We start from the raw sequence: 23,042 nt of genomic DNA, 5'->3' as shown, positions 1-23,042 counted from the left end.
GCTTTACTCGCAGTGATCAGTACACGGATGATGAGAGTCAAATTGTCAATGGCTACAAAAGCAATGCGACAGATGAAAATTGCTAGTTCTTATCAGTCATAGGTTTGATATTCTCTTGAAGATAGACTGCATCACATCGACCGAGCCGTTCAACTGGCCACAGCCTTGCACTTCTTACAGACTGTCACTCTCTCATTCCGCCCCCCTGACGGCCCTACGCTTCTAGTAGCAACCTCAAACTCCTGGCTCCCACAACGCGTGCACTGTTCCTGCTCGGTGTGCGCTACTTCCTCGCCGGCCTCGCTCATCTCGCTAGTCAGACGACTAACTTGACTGAGCTGGCTGACCTGGCTTCCGCGTGCATCTAACGCCGGTCTTTGACTCTTGTTACTGTCGCCTTTGCTTGTCCAAAAAAACCAACTTTGGCCGTTGATGACAGCAAGTGGGTTGACGATTGAAGGGTGCTTGGCAAGATCTAGTTGCTCCGATGTCTCCGATGGCTCCGATGGCTCCGATGGCACCTCGGATGATGGAGATGGCTCTGGGATGTTTATTTGTGGTGGTGTTGAGACCTCGGAGTGTGTTCTACTTTGCACAGGTGCAAGATCTACAGACAGAGAGGTCTTTGGCGTTCCCGTAGGTCCAGAATTTGTGGTGTCATGTGATACTACGGGCTTCAGGGATGGTGAGTCAGGTGCTCGTGCTGAGCTTAGACTCAGTGCTGCTATGGATTTGCGAGGTGAGACGCTGCGACCGCTCTTTCGACGTAAGGGTCCTGTTGAGTCAACGCTACCATGCGAAATGCCTTGCCTCCATGTCATGATGCGATCATTAGGAGGTTGAGTCGATACACTGTTTCGTCTCGACCGACTAGTGCGTGAGAGGATACTGCTCGGGCGCCCCATCTTGGACGAGGTCTCCCAGGTCTCTCTGAGCCGTACGCGCTTATCATGAGCACAATCTTGTCTGAAAACCTTCAACGACCCCTTGTAGTCGGTTGTGATGATGATATTACCGCCTGGGTGATCACAGCGACTAAGATACGCTGGGCTTTCGTTCGTTCTGGGGAACAAGCTCTGAGTTGGAGTCGGCGTCGGTTGTACTGAACCAGCTTCCGTTGGGACTCGGGAGGACCGGGCAGACTCATCTCTGGACACAAGTGTGATAGGTGGTGGGTTGCACATGTCGTAGATCGGATCCTCTGATGCACTGAGGAGCTGCCTTGTCTGCAGTGGAGCAAATACTGTGCAGGTCGTGATGGAATCGTGAGCCTCGAACATCTCGACAGGCCGTTGGTCTTTCTTGTCGCCCTCCGGAGAGGTCGTCGACCAGATATACGCCTTGCGATCTTCGCTACCACATATTATGTGTCCTGAGCCGTCGACAAATCCTGCTCGTATTTGACTGCAGTTGTTCTCGTGGCCTTTGAACTTCATGTCTAGACTTTTGTCCTTCATATTATATATTCGCAGTCGAGAGTCGTTGCTCGAGACAAGTAGTTTGACCTCGCCGGTCTCAGAGCCAGGAGGCCAGTATGTTGCTTGAAGCCCAGTGATCTTACTGCCCTTTGCATTTTGCCCTCTTGTTGATTTCACGTGTAACTGTGCCTGCCATTTAAGACCTTCTGTGTCATAGAAGTTGCAGAGACCACTCAGTGTTCCTGCGATGCATGTCTTACCATCAGGACTGAACGTTACAGCGGTGATCATGTCGGGACTTGAGGCTGTGTACGCGACACTCTTGTCTGGAATGCTCCACAGACGAAGCTTGGAGTCGAGCGAACCGGCAAGGAAGAACCGATCATCTAAAGGATGAAATTGAATGGACGGCACAAAGTCTGAGTGTTTGAAGGTGCACAAGTTATCTTCACGAGTGACGTGCCACAGACGTACGGTCTTATCCATCGACGAAGATAACAGGAAGTTATTCTGGTGGTGTTAGCACTGGGTTTCACAACCTATTTCTCCTGGGCACATACCTTGCTCCAACTCAGATCCAAGATAGTTGCTGTATGACCACTGTACTCTCGGTAGGGCTTTTGCTGAAAGACTGGGGCACTGAGATGTTTAGCCTCGCAAGCAGGATCGCTCTCGTCCGTCTCGTGGGCTCTTCGCTCCTCTGCACTCGATAGAACAGCCCATACCCGGACGACTCGATCTTGTCCACCAGCGGCAAGATATCTCCCGTCCTTACTAAACTCTGTGGCCCATATGGGATTTTTGCTGGCCGCTGATCCTGACTGAGGGGCTGGATTCGACCCGGCAACTGGGGCACTGTTTTTGCCGGCGCCTGAGCGAAGCTCTTGTGCTAGGAACACACGGTCGAACTCCTTCTTTATCTTGAACTTGGTCCGTACTTTGATGTATGCTGGAGGCTGCGGGTATCGTGGGCTGAAGCCAATATTATCGACGTATAGCTGTGCATCCATGCCCTCAGGTCGATGGTCGCCAAAATCCGAGCCATTGTCGCTTGCGCCATCGAGGGTGCTCTTCTTTTTGTTCCCAATGAAGCGGCTCAGAAACGAGACCCCCTTCCTGCATTACGGTCAGATACGGTGTTCGTACCAAAGCTTAGCCTCGATGCTGCGCAAGGCAAGGTAGTTGACAGGCCAACCAAGTCAGCCTGAGAACGATGCGCCAACACGATATACGACACTATACGGCATACGCGCTAGAACGGCAACCTGGCACATCCACTTTCGCGGTCAACCTTGGTATAGGGTCACTTACTTTTTGTCCGCTTTTGTACTCGCACTCATGTCGCGCGGCGATTCACCACTGTGCTTCTTGTCTGGAGTTGCATCTTGAAGCGAAGTCTGCGAATGCGCTGCATAAGACTCTGTGTTCTGAGCTCGCAACTTCTGGATGGCGGTAGACGTAGTTGTTCTCCTCAGGATTTGCTGTGTACAACATACGCGGTCAGCCTCCTAGTGTGCCTCGCCGTGCGCATGACTTGATGGGTACATACTTGCGAAAGTGGATCTATGGACGCTTCAGGCTCGTCGCGACCATCACCGTCTTGTACGTCGTTTGAATGCGCCGGTGAGCCAGGGCTACAAACGTTTGCGACAAGCTTGCCATTGGTGACTACAGACTTGAGAATAAGCGTTCGTCTTGGGTGAAATACAGATTTGTCCTGGTGCTCACCCTCTCCCTTGTTGGTGTGCTTTGCTGCGTCGCGTCTGTCCTGTGGACTTCCAGCGCGGGTGTGTGGGTCTGTCACCTTGAATTTGGGCAATAGATCGGACATAGTTCGCGCGGTTTCATGGATATGCTAATCGTAGAAAGCGTTCGTCTGCCTCGACTATGTACGTGTGCGCAGCAACGGACTGTAGAAGAACAACCGTGGCAAGGGCCTGCGCTGCAATCAACCAAAGTTGGGAGGCCTCACTCTGGTAGCACAAAGTTTGGTTCTCGCGGAATGGCCGGATATCGTGGTAAACAAGGCTATCGATAGACCTCGTATGCACACCACAACGCGTGCCTCTCAATTAAGCAGACGGCAGTCCGAAGCTGGAGACAGGCCTGACCGGTCAGTGTAGATTGCAAGTCGTAGCTGCGGCAGCGGCACGACTTAACTGTAGGTAAGCAGCCCATTCGCCTAGTGCTTGTCGCCTTCCTCCCACGATCACAGCCTCGGGCTTCAGCGCACTAGTGACGTCACAAATCATCAATACCTCGACATCACATCGAGACAGTTTGCATGCGCTGCACGATAACTATGGCCAGGGGCGTGGATTGTCAGACATGTGTGCATTCGCAGTGAAGCATCACATGTCACGAGACACGCGAAATGCTTCGGGCCTTCTTGATGCTTCGCTGGTCAAGCTCATGTGTAGCGTCTTAGTGCAGAAGATCTGCACCTATAATCCGAAAGCTCGTAGTGACAGTGCATGGGAAATAAACTATGTGTTATTGAATAATTGTATTTGATCATTATCTTAAAACCATGGACTATCGTTGTGCGAAACTGTAGCGTTTTGAATACATCGCTCGTGAAAACCACCGACGCCAGCACTCCGGAGTGCAAAAAGAGGTATCAAAAGGAGGAATGTGAAGCCGCCAAGGAGGACATGCACCCAGTCCTAATCCTACAACGCAGAGAGGAATCAATATGCAAATGGAGGTAATCCAGTACCCCATGCCCAGACTCCAAGAAGTATACAGCGCGAGATTGTGGCAATATGGCAAGTAAGCAAAAGGTAAGAGGGCGAGGCATCTAGAAGTCTTCCTCGAAGTTGAAGTCTCCTGATGTACCCTGCTCCTCTGCAGGCGGCGATGAGCCTTCTTTCTGCTCCTGCTTCTTTGTGCTAGCCATGACACCAGCCTTCTGGTAGTCGCCGACGCGCTTCTCGAAGAAGTTTGTCTTGCCGGCGAGCGAGATGTTCTCCATGAAGTCGAAGGGGTTGGTGGCGTTGTAGTACTTGGGGTTGCCAAGGGCCAAAAGCAGACGGTCGGCGACGAATTCAATGTACTGGCACATGAGGGTGGCGTTCATGCCGAGGAGTGCGCAGGGAAGAGCATCCGACAGGAACTCCTGCTCAATTGTGACGGCCTCAGTGATGATGGCCTCGACAGCCTCCTTGCTTGGGCGGTTGTTGAGGAGAGAGAAGAGCAGGCAGGCGAAATCTGTGTGCATGCCCTCATCGCGAGAGATGAGTTCGTTGGAGAATGTGAGACCGGGCATGAGGCCGCGCTTCTTCAACCAGAAGATGGAAGCGAAGGAGCCACTGAAGAAGATACCTTCGACAGCGGCAAAGGCAACGAGACGGTTGGCGAAAGTGGAGTTCTTGTCGGAAATCCATCGCAGGGCCCAGTCGGCCTTCTTGCGGATGCAAGGAACTAGAGCGTGTTAGTCTGAGCATTGTGAAGGCTGCAGTGTATAGACTTACTGTTGTCAATCGCGTTGAACAGATATGTGCGCTGCTTGGGCTCGCTGATGTATGTGTCGATGAGAAGAGAGTAGGTCTCGGCGTGGACATTCTCCATCATGATCTGGAAGCCGTAGAAGCATCGTGCCTCAGGGATTTGTACCTCGCCGGAGAAGCGCTCGACAAGGTTCTCGTTGACGATGCCATCGGAGGCAGCGAAGAAAGCAAGGACGTGGGAGATGAAGAAGCGCTCGTCGTCGTTGAGACGCTTGTTCCAGTCGTGGAGATCCTTGGAGAGATCAATCTCTTCGGCAGTCCAGAAGGAAGCCTCGGCCTTCTTGTACATTTGCCAGACCTGTGAAGGATGGTATTAGTCTGGGTCCGTGTGAAAGCCAATTGACGCGTGTTGGAACGCGTTGGACGCGTCGTAGACTTACATCATGGTACCTGATAGGGAAAAGGACAAAGCGCTGAGGGTTCTCTTGTAGAATAGGCTCGTCCGACTCCTCAGGCTTGATGGTAGCAGCAACAGAGTGGAACTTCTTCTCGACCTCGTCTGCTGTCTCGTCTTCCAGGTCAGGAATACCGACAATGGGCTTGTAGGTGTTCTCCTTGTCTGCAGACGAGAAGTCAAGCTTCTTTGCTGGTGAATCAGACATCTTGAGTGTGTTAATTGCCGAAGCAACCTGCGTGCGCGTTAGTAAAGACGCGTCGACAAAATATTGTTCGAGTTACGCGTACCTGCTTGGATGGTGTGGACTGGAGGGCCGACATTGCGTAGAAAACGATAATTTGTGCAGCGCTGTGATGTATGTGACAAAGCGACCGAAATGTCTAGAGTACACGCGGTAGTAGGAAGGCGAGTGCTGAAGCTGTTGATGTCGAGTATCTGGGTTGAGAACCGCGTCTCCTTAAGAAGCGGAATCTAGGATGGCACACGTGATGCCGTGACGAAGGCGTAAAAACGCGACAGACAAGGGTGGGGCTCGGCTTCAGGCTGGGCCGCTATGACGAGTAGAAACACCACAGCTGCCTGGTGATTCCGATTGCATGCTGCTTTAGTATCAACATCGCAAGTCTATCAAGTTCACTGCGAGCATTTCAACGAACCCCAATTTATGCCCTTGACTGCTTTTCTATCACCTCAATTCCCAGAATGAAGCTGTTCAGTCGCGACACCCCAGCCACGGGTCGCGTTGAACCGTGCAGACGCGTTTCTCCACGAACGCGCTTTGGCCGTCCACAACACTGGCCACCCCAAGCACGTTCTGTTCCGCCTTGCGTTAGTCCGGCCTGTGGCGGCTGATTCAGGGCTTGGAAATGCGCAATTTGGGCTCCATTGACCGCACCATCCGCTGCATTGTGCACCCTCTGTCGGGTCCGCGCAATCTTCGGATCTGATAAAGATTGATCTTTGTCACTGATGCCCCACAGCGGAGACCCATCACATGCATTTGAGGGTGACCATGCTCCGAACGCGTTTGTAGACGCGTATGGAGCTCGGAAGCTCAGGCTGTTGAGACCAGCTCTTTGTGTCACAACAGTCTTTGCGCGGATCAAGGACGCGCTTTGACAGCCTCCAGGGTCGTGACAGCGACTTGGCATACTCAAAGGACCTGTAATACGCATCTGCCTTGGGTTGTGACTTTGCATAGGCAGCCAGTAAAGGGTCATGACACGATCTGTTGTGCAAGATCTTTGCTTCGTCATCTTGACCTGTACATGTTTACCCTCTACTGTAGGTTCTTGCTTACGCGTAAAGCTATGGGGACTCAAACGCCGGGTCCGGGTAAATCTTCAGGCGTTAATCTACTATATAGGCATCAATAGCTTACATTGCTTGAGGTATGCAAATCTCGTTCCTCTTCACAGGAGGTTTCATGTGCACAACAGACCGGGTGTGCGGCGCGTCACTGAGGCTTAACTGGAGTGGCGGTCGGTCACCCCGCCATTGATTGGGCAATGAACACAAACCAGGGTCGGTCCTCCTTCGCTCGCTGCTGGGCATTCTAAGACGAACTACTTTTCTCATCAGGCCTGATCATCGATGCTCCAGATTACAACAGAGTTCTCCATATCCAAAAATACTATTGCAGCTCTTTCGAACCTCGAAATCTGACTCGAGTCTGTTCGCTACCATGCCAAGCGCCCCCCCGTATCCGCTGCGGCTGAGCCCGCGCAGTGCAGCCTTGTCCAGCACTGCTCTTCACTGCGCTGAACTCTCCACTGGATTGGAATGATATACACTTGATTCAAGCAACATGTCGCAATACAACCACATGCCCCCGCCGGGAGCATACGTCCCACCGAATCAGAGTCAGCACACGCCTCCACCACAAGGCTATGGTGCCCAACACCAGCAACAGGGTTACCAGCAACCGCAAGGTGCGACGGCAGGCCAGCCGTCAACGCAAGGATATGGTCAGCCTAGTCAGCCGTACAAAGGCAGTGGGGGATCCTTTGGCCAGATGATGAACCAGGCGGTCACGACCAGCAAGCCAATGCTGAACAAGCTGAGTAAGACCATAAGCTCAAAGCTAGGGAGCAAGCCGTCCACAGCAGGGACCCCGCAGCATCTACAAAGCTACCAGAACTACCAACAACACACCAGCCAACAGGCTCAGACTCATACACAGCCACAGAGCCAGGCGTTCAATCCCCACGCGCAACAAACGCAGCACCAGCCGCAAGCACCGAATGCTTATCCTCCGCAACAAGCACCTCCGCAGCAGCCGAACTATAGCCAAGGACAAAGCAATCACTTTGCGCAACAAACAACACCGACGACGCAGACGCCGTATGCCCAAGCTATCCCATCGTCGCAATCTCAACAGACAAGCTACAACCATGCTCAGTTCACTCAGGGGGGCAACACAGTTGGAGAGCAACAAGTCCAAGGAGGGCAATACCACCAAGAGCCGATGAACCATGCTCAGACGCAGGGACAGTATCAGCAACAACCTGTACAGGCTCAGTACACAGGTCAACAGGTAGGGGTTGTAGGAGGCTCTCAGCACTTTCAACAGTCGAATCCGCAATCACCCCAAATACCTGCTGTCTCACCACAGTCGCCAGCCCCACAACAAGCACCATGGCAGAACTCTCAACTTGGTTCGGAGCAACCTCCAGTCCCCAATCATCCGCAGCAGCCGCCAGCCACCACCGCTCATACACCATCGTACTTTCCAAGCATGAATGCACAGGCCCATTCGAACAGCAGCCAACAGTGGATGCCCTTGTCTCCTGTAGGCTCTGAAGGCCCTCAGCACCAGCTTCCACAAGGCTCGATCAGCTCCCCTCCCCCGCCAGCGCATAGCATATCGCCCGTAATGCCAAGTGTCTCGCCACATCAATCCCAAAGTTCGACTCCTGCCCCACCACCCGTCGCTGCCAATCCCGGGCCGCCCACAGCTTTTATCGCCGAGTTGCCGGCTGATTTGGGCAGCTTGAGAATTGCTGAGACAAAGCCTGTGCAGACTAACTCAGCATCGGTCCCTGGACAAACGTCACCGTACCAGGCCTATCAGTCATCGCCTGCACAGGCGCCATCATCTCCAGGCTTTACCATTGCCCGCCGAGCAGTGAGCATAAGCAATGCACCATTTGCTGACCCATGGCGGTTCGCTGATCCTCTGACCGAGCTTCCTACGCGAGAGTTCTACGTCATTGCCGACTTGCTCTTCGAGGCGATGGATAGGAAGTTTGAGCCACACAATACGGGAATGCTGGAAGCTAGCAAGATATTGAGGAGCTGGGTCGATCTAACGGACGAGGTTTTGCAGCTGTTTTCTTACCGCTGTTACAGCGCTTTCGGCAAGCTCTGGAGTCTACAAGGGATTCCACATGTTATGGTGCCCTACCAGCCATCGCTGATGCCAATATGGAACTTCGACCGGCACTCACATGCTCAGGAGCTAAAGCTTTCGTCTGTTCTTACGCATGCGGCGGTTGGTACTACATACATGCCGGCATTGAACCGCGCTGGGTGGTACAAGCTTTTCTTTCTTGAAATGATGCACGGTCCGGACAATATCAACAAGCTGCTGTCGGCGCTCTGTTCCGAGACCTATAAGCCAAGAGTCCTTCACCATCCGGACCTCACCAAACGAGACAAAGCAGAGGCCCCTGCTCTCCAGGCTCGGGCTACTGAGATTCAGAACGCGGCTATCAACCAGGTTTGCAATGAGATCAAAGCTGCGATGCTAGCTGAACCAGATGTCTGAGCGCCATCTGGAAGGACTGAATTTCGGTACTACATTTGTGAGGTGATCGCGAAGGTTGTTTTGGTCTTGGACCTCTTGGCCTGCGCACTCCATATACCACGTTTAGCATTAGCAATTAATCTGTATTGATGGGTTTCAATCGATGCCACCTCCTGATTGCGTGCATATGTAGTGCATGCTTAGGCTGGACACGCCGTCCTAGCGGCAGGTACAAGTGGCGGGGACTAGCGTCCCGACGCGTGTATCGTCCCGTCTTATGATGAATATCAAACCGCTACGCGTTATTGAGTTCAACGAAGACAACGTGTTGAGGGCTCCCTCCTTACTCATTTGTGTAGCTTTGGACACGAGGCATCTAGTCTGGCCCAACATGGCCTGTGACTCTCCGCAAAGATAACGATTTGCAATCTCCGTCGCCAGGGCAGGGGTCCTGGCATTCGGGTGGCTGTGCACCTGCCCAAATGCAGCGCTCGATCTGCAGGCACGACAGGTTTTTGGCGGCAGGGTCCCTTCCTTGCTTGCTGTTTGTGTTGCACAACAAAACCGCCGGTTGCGCATGCCAACCTCTTCTTGAATTCTCCAGCCATTCTCTCTACTACAGCTTATCAACATCGATTTCCCGCAGCACTGTGCCGATACTTCCATCTCAACTATTCTGCGGCACTGTAACAGTCACGCATTTGTCGCTAGTGCTATCGAAGATCATACACGACATCTCCTTGTACGGGACGCGCTCGGACATCCGCTCTCACGATGCGCACTTCAAGCATCCTCGCTCCGCTTTTCTTCGCCGCCTCATCCCTGGCTCAGGCCGTTGAAGAGGGCATCGAGCCATCCACCCCTGCACCAGCTGGATGCCTGCGAACTGTCGAGGGGAATTTCACAATCGGCGTAGAGAACTTCTTTGCACCAAGATCTAAGCGCGAAACCGCCCAACAGGTACGAAGCATGATGCAGCCGCGCATGCAGTGCTGACTTCAATACTACAGGCTGCCGATGGAGCGCTCCTCTGCACACTCGAGGATGGCATTCTCCGTGATCAGTACAGCCGTACTGGTTCTGTTGTAGCTAACCGCCAGTTCCAATTCGACGGCCCACCACAGGCTGGTGCTATCTACACTGGAGGTTTCGCGGTATGCGAAAATGGATCCCTTGCCATCGGTGGCTCGACAAGATGGTGGCGATGCATGAGTGGTGCATTTGGCAACCTATACGACGAGACTATCGGCGACCAGTGCACTGAAATCAGGATTGTTGTCGATCTGCTCAACGACCCTTCGCCTTCCAGCTCGGCTGTCCCATCAACCAGCGCCTCAATCAGTTCGAGACCTACCGGAGGGGCAAGTATCACTTCGTCATCCTCCACAGCTGCTTCGCCTTCGGGCGCTTCGAGTGCTGTGAGCAACGGCACCTCGTCAGCTTCTGCAGGCTCTACCTCAGGAACTGCTACAACATCGGTCTCTTCTACCGGGTCGTCGAGCGCCTCTGTGACAGAGTCTGCATCCGGAACCTCGTCGGCGACTGCGGGTGGTGCGGCCCCTCCTGCGGAAGGCGGTGCTGCTACATTCATCAGCACACAAGGGACCGTTCTCGGAGCGCTGTTGACGGTGTTCGGTGCTGCCCTGATCCTGTAAGCTGCAACAGCGTACAAACGATCCAGGACCGCCCATTGCACAGGAGTTCGGCGTTTTGTTTCCGGATAGCATCACTTGTACAACATTCTGCATCAGAGCACGAATGATTTCACGACACGACTCTTGCCCAGCGATTTGTTCAATCCTTTGCGATACCACGTACCCGTCCATTCTACCACACTTGCATATACCAACTGGAAGATCGCTGCGTTGTGGAGTTCTCACGTGTAGCCGCATTATATTCACCAGAGAGGTGGTCATCACAGGGTGTAAGCTGCTTCAGCCTTCGCTCGTCCACTGTATAGAAACACACTAGTATTCACATTAGTAATGATAATTCAGACACACATCAAAGACGCCTTCAGTTCTACATCAATCATGCACATATCACAACGAAGACGATCCCCACCTTCTACGCGGACAGCTTTGATGATATCATACCATCAGGCCGCACGAACTACCTAGGCATGGTTTTTAACGGTCCTTCTTGGACTCTGCCAAGAAAATAAAATAAACATCTCAGACCCGAAAAAGTAATTCTCGCGGCACCTTAAGTAATGATTGTCAGCTGTCGAACCACTACGATGCAGTCTATATAATAGTCGCCCAGTGTTTGACGCCTCCGATTTGGGAACGCTAGGAAGACCACGGACCTGCCTCCGCCATTCCTTTTCTGGGCGCATCACCCAACTCGGATGATCGCCCTGATCGTGACAATCGATGCGGATATACGGCAGTAGGGACTTACTGGCCTCGTTAGCACGCTTTCACATCAGACCCTAGAACGAAGAAACAATAGTGGGATCTTAGTCATAACGGGCAAGATCTGGCTGTAGCTTTATAAGGTTCCGGGGTGTGCGGGAGTCCTGCGCTATTAGACGACGCCTCTAGATCACGCCTCAGGTACCGTTGTTTCAACGACGTCTGTGGCTGTGGTTGCCTTTAGGGACGCCCCTTTGGCTGTCTTTGTGGATGCTGTCTGATACGAAAATGATCTGGTGCTGGTTGTCAACACGCTGACATGAGCACAGCAGAAGGCTCGAACGATTTGAGTGCTGCAAGGGCTTCTAGCCAAACCATCAGGCGCTGTGTAGGTGGCAGCGTGCAGGAGTTCCGTGGAGCTAGTATACGATTATCGATCTTGGCGCAGGTACCAGACCGGAGCACACTGCGCGAGGCGATCATTCCTTGACAGGCACCAAACTTTCGACGTGGTGCATGCTGCCCAGAAAATGTCAGCCAATATAGCTTCACCGAATTCCTGGAAGAGAAAGAGGACATATATAAGAGAGCAGGTCGAATTGAGACGACGTCTTGACCTTAGCTCACCATCTTCGTAGCCAAGGTGCAGAACCAAGATGCGTAATTATCTAACTTCGATTCCTTTGTTCGCCCTACTTGTCTCTTCTATCCCAGTTGCAGAGCACGACAAAAGGCAGAATGCTGAATTCGACTATGTGATCATCGGTGTACGTCGTCATCACCATTCGGCCAGACCCGCGTATTAACGTCTCACCAGGGCGGTACAGCTGGTCTCACACTCGCCAACCGATTGTCTGAAGACAGCACTGTTCAAGTCGCTGTGATCGAGGCCGGCACCTTTTATCAGGTTGCCAACCCAGCCCTGTCCTCTACCCCAGCTGGAGATGTCATCTGGGCAGGTTCTAGCCCTGCAGACCAAAATCTTCTGGTCGACTGGAACTTCATCACCACGCCTCAAGCAGGTGCCAACAACAGGCGGGTCAAGTATTCCCGCGGCAAATGCTTGGGTGGAAGGTATGCTCTACTAGTCTTCTCTGTGTCGTGTCCACTAACCTAGGCAGCTCGGCTCGTAACTTCATGATCTACCAGCGTGGAGATCGGGGCTCCTACCAGAAGTGGGCAGATGAGGTCGGGGATGACTCCTACACGTTCGATAACCTCCTGCCCTACTTCAAGAAGTCTGTCAAATTCACTCCACCCAACACCCGCCTGCGTGCCGCCAATGCTTCGGCTGAGTACCGCGCAAGTGCCTTCGATGCGAATGGTGGTCCTTTGGATGTCTCGTACGCCAACTATGCAGGTCCATTTTCAAGCTACATGGAGGGAGGCATGAACGGGATTGGTATCCCAACCAGGGACGACTTCAACTCGGGAGATCTTCTTGGAGCTCAGTACTGCAGCTCAACCATCACACCCGGTAACCAGAAGCGAGCATCGAGCCAGACGACTTTCCTTGAAGCTGCGAAGAACCGCCCAAACCTCAAGGTCTACACCCTGACTCAAGCCAAGAAGATCATCTTCAACAGCGAGAAACGGGCCACTGGCGTCCAGATCCCCGGATTGTTCGGCTCAACTTCTGTCCTGACCGCCAGGAAAGAAGTCATCCTCTCAGCCGGTGCCTTCCAGTCCCCTCAGCTACTCATGGTCTCCGGCGTCGGTCCCGCCGAGCAACTGAACAAGTTCAGCATCCCCGTTATCGCCGACCGCCGCGGCGTAGGCAAGAACATGCAGGACCACATCTTCTTCGGCCCCACGTACCGCTACAAAGTCGAAACCTTCACCAAACTCGCAAACGACCTGCTCTACGTCGGCGCCCAGTTCGCCTTCGACTACAGCATCTTCAAGCGCGGGCCCCTCACAAACCCCGTATGCGACTATCTCGGCTGGGAGAAGGCGCCCAGGGACCTGCTTTCGCCCGCCGCCGCCGCAGTGCTGGACCAGTTCCCCGCGTCGTGGCCGGACATCGAGTACCTCTCTGCGCCCGGCTACATCGGCGCCTTCTCCAACCTGCTCGCCACCCAGCCCAAAGACGGCTTCCAGTACGCGTCGATCCTGGGCGCCCTCGTGGCCCCGCTGTCCCGCGGCTCCGTAACCCTGACCTCCGCCTCCGTCGACCAGCTCCCCGCCATCGACCCGGGCTGGCTCACCGACCCGACCGACCAGTCCGTCGCGATCGCAATCTACAAGCGCGTGCGCCAGGCCTTCGCCACGGATGCCATGAAGCGCGGGCTCGCAGATACGAGGGAATACTTCCCGGGCCCGGGTGTGCAGTCCGACGCGCAGATTCTGAGCACGATTCGCAACACGCTGATGACGGTGTGGCATGCGAGTTGCACGTGCAAGATGGGGAAGACGGATGATCCGGATGCGGTGGTGGATAGCAGGGCGAGGGTTATCGGGGTGCAGGGGCTGAGGGTCGTGGATGCGAGTTCGTTTGCGCTGTTGCCGCCGGGGCATCCGCAGTCGACGGTTTATGCGCTTGCGGAGAAGATTGCTGATGATATTAAGAATGGACGTTAAACTAGGTTTTGGGGATTTCGGATTTGGACAGGAGAGGATGAAGTTCGATTCTTAGTATATTTTATCTTTGCAAATGTATCACTGTTGACAGAAAAACACTATAAGAAAATGAAGTTTAAGTCTTGGAGTATTGTATTTTCGAATTTGTATTGCAGAACATCATGGAATGGGTATCATTTGACGAGGACAGAACGATGTGGAAATGCATCAAGAGCGGCTAGACCTCTTGTCTGGCCTTCTCTTCCGCTGCTGCGGCCGCCGCAGCTCTACGCTCCATCTCTCGCAAACAAGGCGCCTCGACCAGCTTTCCAAAGCACAGATTCTTCACTGTCCCAGCAGCCACTACACCCCAAAGTAACATGACACTGACTGCGAAGACAGTGCCCAAAATCCTGAAGAACGCCGACGGCAGCTCTTCTCCAATCGTGATCGTCGACATGGTGAACACGCCGACTGGGAAAGTAAAGCCCCACCATCCCATGTTGAAAGGAAACCTGCTTCGGCTGATGGACGCAATGGCGAAGAACAGCCACACCAGCCCAAAGCCCCAGAGGATCATAGCCACCGCCCAGCCGAGAACATACAGGATCTCGCCGGACATCGAGTGCAGCATCCCCGTCTCGGGGAAGCGCTTCGCGGCTTGGATACCGAGCTGCATCACCGCATACCCGCCCTGACCCATCGGCCCCAGCGGAAGAAAGACGCTGACAATCACCTCCTGCGGCGGCAGCTTATGAATCGCCAGACGGTGGAAGTACATGGTCAGCACCACCATGGCGAGCGGCACGCCAACGCCCCACAGCACATAGCTCGTAACAATCGTAACAACCGCATGGTGCGGATCCGGCAGCACCGCGGCCACGACGCCGCCCGACGCCGCTGCAACAATCGGCGCGACAATGGGCAGCAGCCACGCCGCCGTCATCGTCTCGTGGCGCGTCGTGTGCGTCGTCATCATCTGGAACGGCAGCCACAGACAGCACGCCAGCGACACGGCAACGTCGATCCACCACAAGCCCCACGCGACGTAGGGCGCGCGGCCGCCCCACGCGGGGACGCACAACGCAACGAAGAGGTTGATCAGCGTCGCGAAGCCCATGGGCAGCGTGCCGAGGAACAGCGACTGCACGGGGTGCTGCAGCATGAGGGTCCAGGTGGCGGGGTACAGCGTGTAGCGCAGGATGCTGATGGCGAAGATGAGCGCGAATAAAACGATGTTCAGGACGAAGAAGACGGTGCTGAGGATGTTGAGGGGCGTGTGGAATGAGGGATAGAGTGTGGATAGCGCGTGGAAGAGGATGCCGACGATGCCGGTGCCCATTGTTACGGCGAACTGGTGGTTGTTAGACGGGATGCGAGGAGGTGCTTGGGAGGCGTACCCATGATGGCGTGAAGTTTTGTACTATGCGGCGCCAGCCGCGACGGTCGGCTGGAATGAGCCATGCGGGTAAGCCTTCAGTGCTTGAACATGCCAGTTGCTGTCGAAGTTGGCACGGTGTAAGTTGACGAGGCTGGTTTGGACATGTTGCCTCGACGGCAGTGTCGTTTGAGCGCGAGCGGGCTGCTGCCAGCTGGCAGGGCGTCGCCATGACTGTGAATGATGGAAGGTATCAGGCGGTTTTTGAAGTTGGCGAAAAGAAGTAGCTGTCGTAGTTGAGTTCGAGTTCAAGGTCTGATATTGAAGGAAGACACGCGGACTGGAGGCAGCTGCAGAAGTGAAGGCAAAATGAAAGTGAAATCGATCTATACTTATTCTACCGCTCAGCTTCTGAACAGTCACAAAGCTTCTACATTTGCCACGATTCCATCACCCTTCGGCCAGCTCGGCTCACGATTCTGAAGCTTCTACAGCGTATTTGCCCGGACCGTCGGCGACAGTCCGAAATGCCTCACAAGACACGGTCAGTGTCACAGTCATCCGGTTTCTCTCACGTAAAACGTTGCTAAGTAGTCGGCGACGCATTCCTTGCTAAGCAGGAAGATTGTAGGAAGATCTGGGGCTGCTGTAGACGCATGATTGCGTGATCGCTAAGGCGCATCCAGCGGGCCTAGGCTGCTTTGGGTGTGCGATTAGATCTCGGAGCCGAGGCCTCGGGTTTTGGACAACACCATCTAACACTACCATCTAAGAGTAGATCGCAACGGAGCTTGTTCATGGGAACTCCAATGGATACTTTTATTGATAACTGGGGAGCTTACACATACGACTGCAGTCAGATCCTTTCTGCTTAAAGATCGAAGTAGCTTCAGGCGTGACTGTGTATCGTATCTGAAATTGCCTGCAGATAAGTGCGAACGCTGCAGACGACTCTTCGGGCCTGGATATTCATATCAAACAGGTCTGCAGCTCCCGGTACCACTGGCTCTGTGATGAACTATATAATTCTCGGACCCCTGCACTCTTACCTGGCAAGTGATGAGGCTGTCCGAGACGACCGGCCACAGGTCTACAAATCCTCCAGGGAAAAGGCAAATGGTCTACACTTTTACTCGACCTCAGGCTTGGCAATATCCAAACCATCAATGACGCGCCAGAAACTTGCCTCAGCTGAGGTGAAGGCAGCTGTGTTACCGTATTAGGAAACTACCGCATTAGGAAGGTATGCTTTACCGTCGATTGCTGGCGTTCACTTTGCCCGTGGAGAGCTTGGCGCACCTTACTAGCGCGGTGTCGAGACGGCGCGATTACCTCGCTTAGCCCGCACCCGAGGATCGGCCGGCTGCAATATTGAATCTCATACCGCAACCTCACCACCGTGAACGCCCCAGCCCACGCACGCCCGCTAACCCGTCTCCGACAGCCAACTTTTGTCAGTACGCCCGCGGCCTGCTGCTACGGAAATCCCAACTGACTGGCCGCTGCAGCGTCACCGAAAACTCCCAATCCACACATCATGTCTCACGAGTCGGTCTGGTACTCCCGCCCTAGGACCTACGGCAAGGGCTCCCGCGAGTGGTACGTTGCGACGAGAGCGCGGAACTGCGACTGCAGCGCGACGGGCGAGCAGCGCGCAGGAAGCGCAGGCAATAGAAGGACTCGGCTGACATGACACAGCCGCGTGTGCACCCACCCCGCCGGTCTGATCCGCAAGTACGGCCTCAACATCTGCCGTCAGTGCTTCCGCGAGAAGGCCGCCGACATTGGCTTCGTCAAGGTACGCCTCCACCACTATTGCAGGCCCCCGCGCTGCACGCCCCGCGCACGCACACACCTGCTAACACGCCCCAGCACCGTTAAATGTATCCACGATTCCACGACCGGAGGAACGCGGCGCAACGGCGCGAGGATCCCCGCCACGACGCGGCCCGCGCTCGCACGAGCAGACTATGACGGGCGCGTCGTATGGGGATGGACGCGGGCGGTTCGGGGTCTTGTGAGAGGCGCCGGGCGCCGGAGGCGTCGTGTGGCTGCTAGAACAAAATGACATCCTGATACCAATGCAAGGGTGCTGGCTGTGACTCGAACGTGCTATGTGCCGTGGCGTGAAGAGGGGTGGGTGTGGTGATGTGCAGTGGATGCTGATGAGGTGCTTGGGATGCTAATAAGGTGCATAGGATGATGAGGTGCTTGGGATGCTAATACGGCGCATAGGTTGACGCGGTAGATGCGCGGTGCCGGGGCCGGGTGTGCTATAAACTGGCCCCAGCCATCACGGTGCTCGACGCATACACTCGGGTGCTCACTCGTGCAGGACCACTATACCCTCGCCCAATCACGCTGGGCTTGCCGGACTCGATGCTTCTGTGCTTGCCGGAATTGACGCATCTGTGCTTGCCAGGACCCGGGATTCTGACTGCAGTGAACTGCATGGTTGATAGCTGCAGATGCCAGGCTTGCAACCAAACCAGACAACAGCTGTTTGGCCAGTTCGGGATCATAGGACACGGAATGGGTTGATCACGGGAGGCGGATTCACATCTCGGTTTTACATTGCAGTGATCTGGTTACGTCGGCACTCATTGTCTGTCTCGCACATCTCAAGTCATCTTTCTATATCCTCCCTCTCACCCGTCTATCCCACCCCCCATCCCCGTCCCCCCCACACACACTCCCCATGAACACCCCCCACGCACCTACAGCGCCCACCTCCCAAACCACTCCAGAATCAACGGCGTAGCATCCCACGTCGTCGGCCCACCGCGCAGCGTCTCAAACGGCTCGCCCTGGTTCTTCACACTGGGCCAGCCGTGCCCAAACCCGTCGATCGCACGATGCACCACCGCGTCGACACCCCCACACGTCCACGTGCTCTCCTGCACAGTCCCGGCCTCCGCCTCACGCACCCGCGGCGCCCCGCACCCGTTCCGCGCCGCCCACGAGCCAACCCACTCCGGCACGGGAATACTCGCCGGCGGCGGCACGTTGGTCCCGTTATACGCGACCACCGCGTCCGCGCGCCCATGCATATTCAGATACGGCAACTTCCTCCCGCCGAGAGCGGGCTGACACGCGCCCTCGAACAGCGGCGCGGGCGTGCTGGCGTCCGGGTAGAAGGCACCCGCCACGGTGGCGAAGGCCGCGAAGCGCGTGTTGAGCACGGGATCGCACATCAGCAGCCCGGTCAGGCCGCCGCCGTTGGACAGGCCGGCGGCGTAGAGGCGCGAGGGGTCTAGGCATAGGGTTGAGGTTAGGTGGTCGAGGAGCTCGGTGGCGAAGAGGCGGTCGTCGATCTGGGAGGCGGGGGGCGCGAGGGGGTCGCCGAGCCACTGGACCTGCCGAGGGGGTTAGTTCTGCGGCGGAGGAGTCTGGGGAGCGGTGTGTGCGGGCTGGCGCGAGCCCGTTGGGATGATGCGGACTGCTGCGCCTCGAGACCCGCGAGGAAGGGATAGGGTACGTACACCGGGCTCCTGCACATCCAGCCCCTGCGGATACACCACCACCGCCTCAGTATTCCACGCGGGATCCGAAAACCCACTAATCCTTTCCATGCTCCACGCCGGCTGGCTCTGCCCGTGGAACGCCACGATCAGCGGCGCCGGCTCGTCGTTGCTCGCGTTGTACCCCGCCGGCAGGTGCAGGATGTACTCGCGCTGCGTGGTCGTGCCGATGACGGAGCGCGACGCCAGCGTGAGGTTGTGCGTTGAGGTGCCGGGCGCCAGGTTCGGGGGCAGTGGGGTGCGGCAGCCGGAGGCGGCGAGCGCGGTGGGGAGCGCCAGGAGGGCGAGCGCGGTGGGGAGCGCCAGGAGGGCGAGCGCGGGGGACTTCATTGTGCAGGGGAATTAGATGGTGGGAGAGTGGGTGGTGGCGTGGGAGCAGAGGGGGTTATATAGCGCGGCCATGTGTGCGCAGAGCATTGCCTGCCGTCAGTCTGTCCGAGACAGGCCGCGCGAACGGGGTTGCGAGAATTGGGGTACGAGGGCGCGGTGGTGTTGCGGCTGGGCTGGTGTGTGCATTGCGCCGGCGGAGATGAAGGCCGGTGAAACGGGCCGGGGCGGAAGAAACGTGCGGTGGAAAGCTTCTGGACGGACGAAGCTTGCTCAGCGGCGGCGGCTCGGGGGCGCGAAGACGAGAGGCGGGAAATGAGAGTGCTGGGGCTGTGCTCGCGGTGTGTGGGCATGCAGTGCGGTGGTGTTTTCATGTGTTCTATAGTTAGCGTGCGTTTGAGTGAATGTTTCTCCAACTAGAACACACGCCCAACCAGCTGGTCCTTGGTCTCGCCAATGCCGTATCCCAGTGATCGCCTGAGGATCAAAGTGCCCCTGTGTCATGGTCACCTCCTCCCCCACCCGCGCTTGAAATCGTTAACAGCCTCGACCGCAAACTGAACCTGATCCTTATACAACCGGTGCAGCTTGCGAATCTCGCCCTTGCTCTCCATCTCGTCGACGATCTTGCGCGCCTCCTTCTCCCGGCGGCGGTCGCTCTTCTTGTCGCGCTTGACCAGCTTCTCCGGCGTCAAGTGTCCGTTGCTCTGCAGCCAGTCCTTGACCCAGTCGTTGAGGTGGTAGCGCCAGTGGTGCAGCGTGTGCGCGACCTGCGCGTTGGCCTTGCATGTGCTGCCTAGCGTGAACGTCTTAGAGGCGGGCGGGATGCGGTCGCCGCGGAAGTCGCGCGTGGGCTTCTCGCCGTTGAGGTTGGTTTCGCTGGCGCTGAGCGAGCTGTCCGAGTCGGAGTTGGAGTCGGAGTCGGAGCCGGCAGAGTCAAGCGGCTCGAGCGACTCGGGGTTGTAGGGCGTGCCGGTCAGCGACAGCTCGAAGGTGGCGGGGTGGTTCTTGCGGTTGCATGCTTCGCAGTGGTCGCTTAGGAGTTCTCTGCGTACGCCGCCAATGTCGTTGATGAAGAGATCGGGCCGCGCGTTGATAGCTCGCGTGAAGTCGGACGTCCAGGCTGCTGAGGTGAATTTCGATGACGCGAGACCTTTGACTTCGTCGCCGAGTTTGCGGAAGGTGAGCTCGTAGATCTCGTCGTTGGGGTTGAAGCCGGGGTGGATCTTCTTCATGACCATCCACTCGACAGCGTACTTGAACAGATCCTTTGGTTTCGCGCGTGACATGCTGCTGAACTGCATGGGCAGCTGCGCCTGGTCGTCGTCCGGCTCGCCAATGACAGCGTCTGGGTCGTCGTCGATGAAGCCCGTGTCGTCTTCGTCTTCCTGGAACATGTCTAAGGCATTGGCTTCCCGGTCATCGTCCTCGTCGTCATCTTCGACCGAGCTCTCGGGGTCTCCCACTTCATCGCTGTCTGGCTCCTCCTTGATGATCTCAAGCTCAGAGCCCGAGTCGGACTCAGACTCGACAACGACGCGCGGTTTGCGGGCCGGAGTGGAGGGAGGCTCCTGGGTGCTGCCAGCACGCCGTCTCTTGAGCGCTTCGAGGGCCTCCTGCCGCTTGTTCTTAGGCCGGTCCTGTGTACTCCGCAGTCCGGACGGCGGCGAAGAGCGTAGGAATGCCAGCTCCTCCTTCAGCTCCTCCTGCTCCTCGGCGTCGCTGTCAGCTCCACTGCCGTTTTCTTCCTCTCCCTCGTCTGGAGTTATCTGCTGTGACGTGTCCTCGTCGTCGTCTGGTGCAGCCGGTCGCTTCGTGAGTCTGCGCCGTACGCTCCGCGGTGGTGCAGGCTCCTCCTCGCTCTCCGTCGCCTCTCCCCGCCCAACCCTCCGTCGTTTTCCGGGGACTCTCAGCTCCTCGTCGTCCTCAGACTCAGCCTGCCGCGCCCGCTTCCGCTGTACAACCGTGACCGTGCCCTCATCGCTGCTCTCTGCGCGCTGGCGCTTCCGACTCCCTCGTTTCGGCCTCGTCTTCGGCTTTTCCTCCTCGCTCTGCGACTCGTCGCTCTCCTCGCTCTCTGACTGCTTTCCCCGGCCCCCTCGCCCCGCTCTCTTCGGCTTCTCCTCCTCGCTCTCTGACTGCTTTCCCCGGCCCCCTCGCCCCGCTCTCTTCGGCTTCTCCTCTTCGCTCTGCGACTCCCCGCTCTCCTCCTCCTCACTCGCCCCCCCAACCCCAAACACCCCATCACTCCGCGCCCTCACCGGCAACCCCTGCAACCCCTCCTGCAGCTCATCCTCACTCGACTCACTCCCCCGCCTCAGCCTCCCCTTGGGCGCGATATTGCGCACATCGATTTTCGTCTGCCTTTTGCTCGCGCGCGCGCTTTTCTTCGGCGCGGTGGTTGTAGCCGGCGCAGTTGGTTTCGCGGTGGGCGAGAACGAGAGTTTGGTTTGGCGCTTGGGGGTGGTGCGTTTGCGCGGCATGGCTGCTCGCGCGGTGGAGCGCAGACTGTGAGCGCTGCGGTGTTGTGGTGGATTGCGTGGGCGTGTGGATTTGGTGTGAGTTTGCGAGGTCGGGACGCGGGTAAGAGGGGAGTGCAACAGGCACCAAGTAATAGAGATGTGCAAAAGGCCAAGGGCCAAAAGCTCAAAGCGCAAAGAATGGGTGCTGCGGCCAAGCAGCGCGACGGCGGGGAGAAATCGTCACGGCGTCAGGGTCCAGGCGCGTGCGCGAAAGCAGGTGACCTTGAATTGGTGCTCACCAGGACTTCGCGAGGGAACCTTGACACCTTAGCTCACTTTTCCGTCTCTGTTTTAATGTATCGATTCCATGATTTCAATGATTTCAATGATCTCATACAGCCCTGATGGCCACTGATAAGCCGCAGTCCGACCTAAACGCCAATGGATGATGCAAGTCCGCAGCCCATCCGCACGCACCCAGACAGCCATCCGCCCGCCTCCCGAAGCCTGGAAAACAACACCCACACCTTTACCTCCAGCAACCCTCCCCAGAACACCCCCCTAGTCCTCCCAAGCCTCCAATCCCCACCCCCGCCCCCCCTCCCCAACCCACAACCTCCACGTCCCAAACACAATCCCCTCATACAACTCCCCCCCCGCCCGCCTCGCCTTCGCATGCCACTCGCCCCTCCCCCCCCTCCTCGCCTCCTCCCTCCCCGCCCAAAAACACGTCGCCAGATTCCTCCTATCGCCGCCTAAATCCGCCTTGCCGAACCAATACTTCAACAACCCGCCGCTCTCGCACGCCTCGCGGTGGGATTCGAAGTCCAGCGTGTGGAGGAGGGGTTGGGATGCTGTGGGGTGCAGGGTGGAGTGGAAGGTTACGACGTAGAAGGAGGACGCGGGGAAGGGGAGACGCGTTGTGGTGATGAGGGAGCGTAGGGTGGAGAATACGATAGGGAAGTTTAAGGCCTCGGTGTATGGCGCGGTTGCGTAGTCGGGGCGCGCGGGGGCGAGGGTCGTGAGGGCGAGGGCGAGGAGGAGCGAGGGTGTTGAAAGAGATGAAAGGTCGAGGTAGTGGCCTGGGACGTTGTAGGGGGAGGAGATGAGCGAGGTCGAGTAGGTGGTTGGGTCGGCGGGGTCCGGGGTGGTGTGCGCGGGGGGGAGCTGGAGCGAGGCTGCGGCGGAGAAGCGCAGGAGGTCGTAGTCTTGGGTTATGAGGGCTGGGTTGAGGACGAGTGTGGCGGGGTGGCCTGGGGGGAGGAGTTCGGGGTTCTGGTCTTCTTGGGTTTCGTGGGTTTCCTGGACTTCCTGGATTTCCTGGACTTCTTGGGCTTCCTGGTTCTCCTTGACTTCGGTGGTGACA

The 23,042-nt window shown here is 56.4% G+C and overlaps 10 protein-coding genes across 10 annotated transcripts; 4 read left to right on the top strand and 6 right to left on the bottom strand.

Moving 5' to 3' along the window:
• Positions 1-19: 19 nt before the first annotated feature.
• C7974DRAFT_384659 (WD40-repeat-containing domain protein) lies at positions 20-3,743 on the bottom strand. The gene is made up of 5 exons (XM_046140868.1): positions 3,147-3,743; positions 2,968-3,086; positions 2,730-2,899; positions 1,979-2,534; positions 20-1,928 (listed from the first exon to the last, which is right to left on the bottom strand). Exons 1-5 carry the CDS (start codon positions 3,247-3,249, stop codon positions 150-152), a joined length of 2,727 nt encoding a protein of 908 aa, XP_046000993.1. The 5' UTR covers positions 3,250-3,743; the 3' UTR covers positions 20-149.
• A 150-nt stretch (positions 3,744-3,893) lies between these two features.
• C7974DRAFT_420355 (ribonucleotide reductase) lies at positions 3,894-5,756 on the bottom strand. Its single transcript, XM_046144254.1, has 4 exons — positions 5,612-5,756; positions 5,308-5,556; positions 4,892-5,225; positions 3,894-4,841 (listed from the first exon to the last, which is right to left on the bottom strand). The coding sequence occupies exons 1-4, from the start codon at positions 5,642-5,644 to the stop codon at positions 4,219-4,221; spliced, it is 1,239 nt and encodes a 412-aa protein (XP_046000992.1). The 5' UTR covers positions 5,645-5,756; the 3' UTR covers positions 3,894-4,218.
• Positions 5,757-6,749: 993 nt separating this feature from the next.
• On the top strand, positions 6,750-9,232 carry C7974DRAFT_384656 (uncharacterized protein). Its single transcript, XM_046140867.1, has one exon. It carries the CDS (start codon positions 7,132-7,134, stop codon positions 9,091-9,093), a length of 1,962 nt encoding a protein of 653 aa, XP_046000991.1. The 5' UTR covers positions 6,750-7,131; the 3' UTR covers positions 9,094-9,232.
• A 219-nt stretch (positions 9,233-9,451) lies between these two features.
• Positions 9,452-10,958, top strand: C7974DRAFT_93435 (uncharacterized protein). The gene is made up of 2 exons (XM_046147543.1): positions 9,452-10,032; positions 10,083-10,958. Exons 1-2 carry the CDS (start codon positions 9,847-9,849, stop codon positions 10,725-10,727), a joined length of 831 nt encoding a protein of 276 aa, XP_046000990.1. The 5' UTR covers positions 9,452-9,846; the 3' UTR covers positions 10,728-10,958.
• Positions 10,959-12,002: 1,044 nt separating this feature from the next.
• Positions 12,003-14,118, top strand: C7974DRAFT_93438 (GMC oxidoreductase). The gene is made up of 3 exons (XM_046147544.1): positions 12,003-12,196; positions 12,247-12,503; positions 12,551-14,118. The coding sequence occupies exons 1-3, from the start codon at positions 12,086-12,088 to the stop codon at positions 14,007-14,009; spliced, it is 1,827 nt and encodes a 608-aa protein (XP_046000989.1). The 5' UTR covers positions 12,003-12,085; the 3' UTR covers positions 14,010-14,118.
• C7974DRAFT_93465 (C4-dicarboxylate transporter/malic acid transport protein-like protein) lies at positions 14,118-15,840 on the bottom strand. Its single transcript, XM_046147547.1, has 3 exons — positions 15,759-15,840; positions 15,389-15,653; positions 14,118-15,342 (listed from the first exon to the last, which is right to left on the bottom strand). The coding sequence occupies exons 2-3, from the start codon at positions 15,596-15,598 to the stop codon at positions 14,227-14,229; spliced, it is 1,326 nt and encodes a 441-aa protein (XP_046000988.1). The 5' UTR covers positions 15,599-15,653; positions 15,759-15,840; the 3' UTR covers positions 14,118-14,226.
• Positions 15,841-16,761: 921 nt separating this feature from the next.
• Positions 16,762-17,606, top strand: C7974DRAFT_384650 (ribosomal protein S14). Its single transcript, XM_046140866.1, has 4 exons — positions 16,762-16,819; positions 16,875-16,965; positions 17,065-17,164; positions 17,239-17,606. The coding sequence occupies exons 2-4, from the start codon at positions 16,904-16,906 to the stop codon at positions 17,245-17,247; spliced, it is 171 nt and encodes a 56-aa protein (XP_046000987.1). The 5' UTR covers positions 16,762-16,819; positions 16,875-16,903; the 3' UTR covers positions 17,248-17,606.
• Positions 17,607-18,040: 434 nt separating this feature from the next.
• C7974DRAFT_93417 (Alpha/Beta hydrolase protein) lies at positions 18,041-19,468 on the bottom strand. The gene is made up of 2 exons (XM_046147542.1): positions 18,849-19,468; positions 18,041-18,722 (listed from the first exon to the last, which is right to left on the bottom strand). Exons 1-2 carry the CDS (start codon positions 19,215-19,217, stop codon positions 18,084-18,086), a joined length of 1,008 nt encoding a protein of 335 aa, XP_046000986.1. The 5' UTR covers positions 19,218-19,468; the 3' UTR covers positions 18,041-18,083.
• A 252-nt stretch (positions 19,469-19,720) lies between these two features.
• On the bottom strand, positions 19,721-21,697 carry C7974DRAFT_301691 (uncharacterized protein; the record flags this gene model as incomplete). The annotated part of the gene is made up of 1 exon (XM_046137861.1): positions 19,721-21,697. The coding sequence occupies one exon, from the start codon at positions 21,695-21,697 to the stop codon at positions 19,721-19,723; it is 1,977 nt and encodes a 658-aa protein (XP_046000985.1).
• A 314-nt stretch (positions 21,698-22,011) lies between these two features.
• Positions 22,012-22,918, bottom strand: C7974DRAFT_326825 (uncharacterized protein; the record flags this gene model as incomplete). The annotated part of the gene is made up of 1 exon (XM_046138997.1): positions 22,012-22,918. A coding segment is annotated over one exon (681 nt), but the record flags the coding sequence as incomplete, so codon positions are not given.
• Positions 22,919-23,042: the final 124 nt, after the last annotated feature.

This window comes from Boeremia exigua (genome assembly GCF_020726555.1).
Source record: "Boeremia exigua strain MPI-SDFR-AT-0100 chromosome Unknown C7974scaffold_2, whole genome shotgun sequence".
Lineage (NCBI taxonomy): Eukaryota > Fungi > Ascomycota > Dothideomycetes > Pleosporales > Didymellaceae > Boeremia > Boeremia exigua.
Note: the sequence above shows the minus strand (reverse complement) of the source record. Positions and strands in the feature narration are given on the sequence as shown.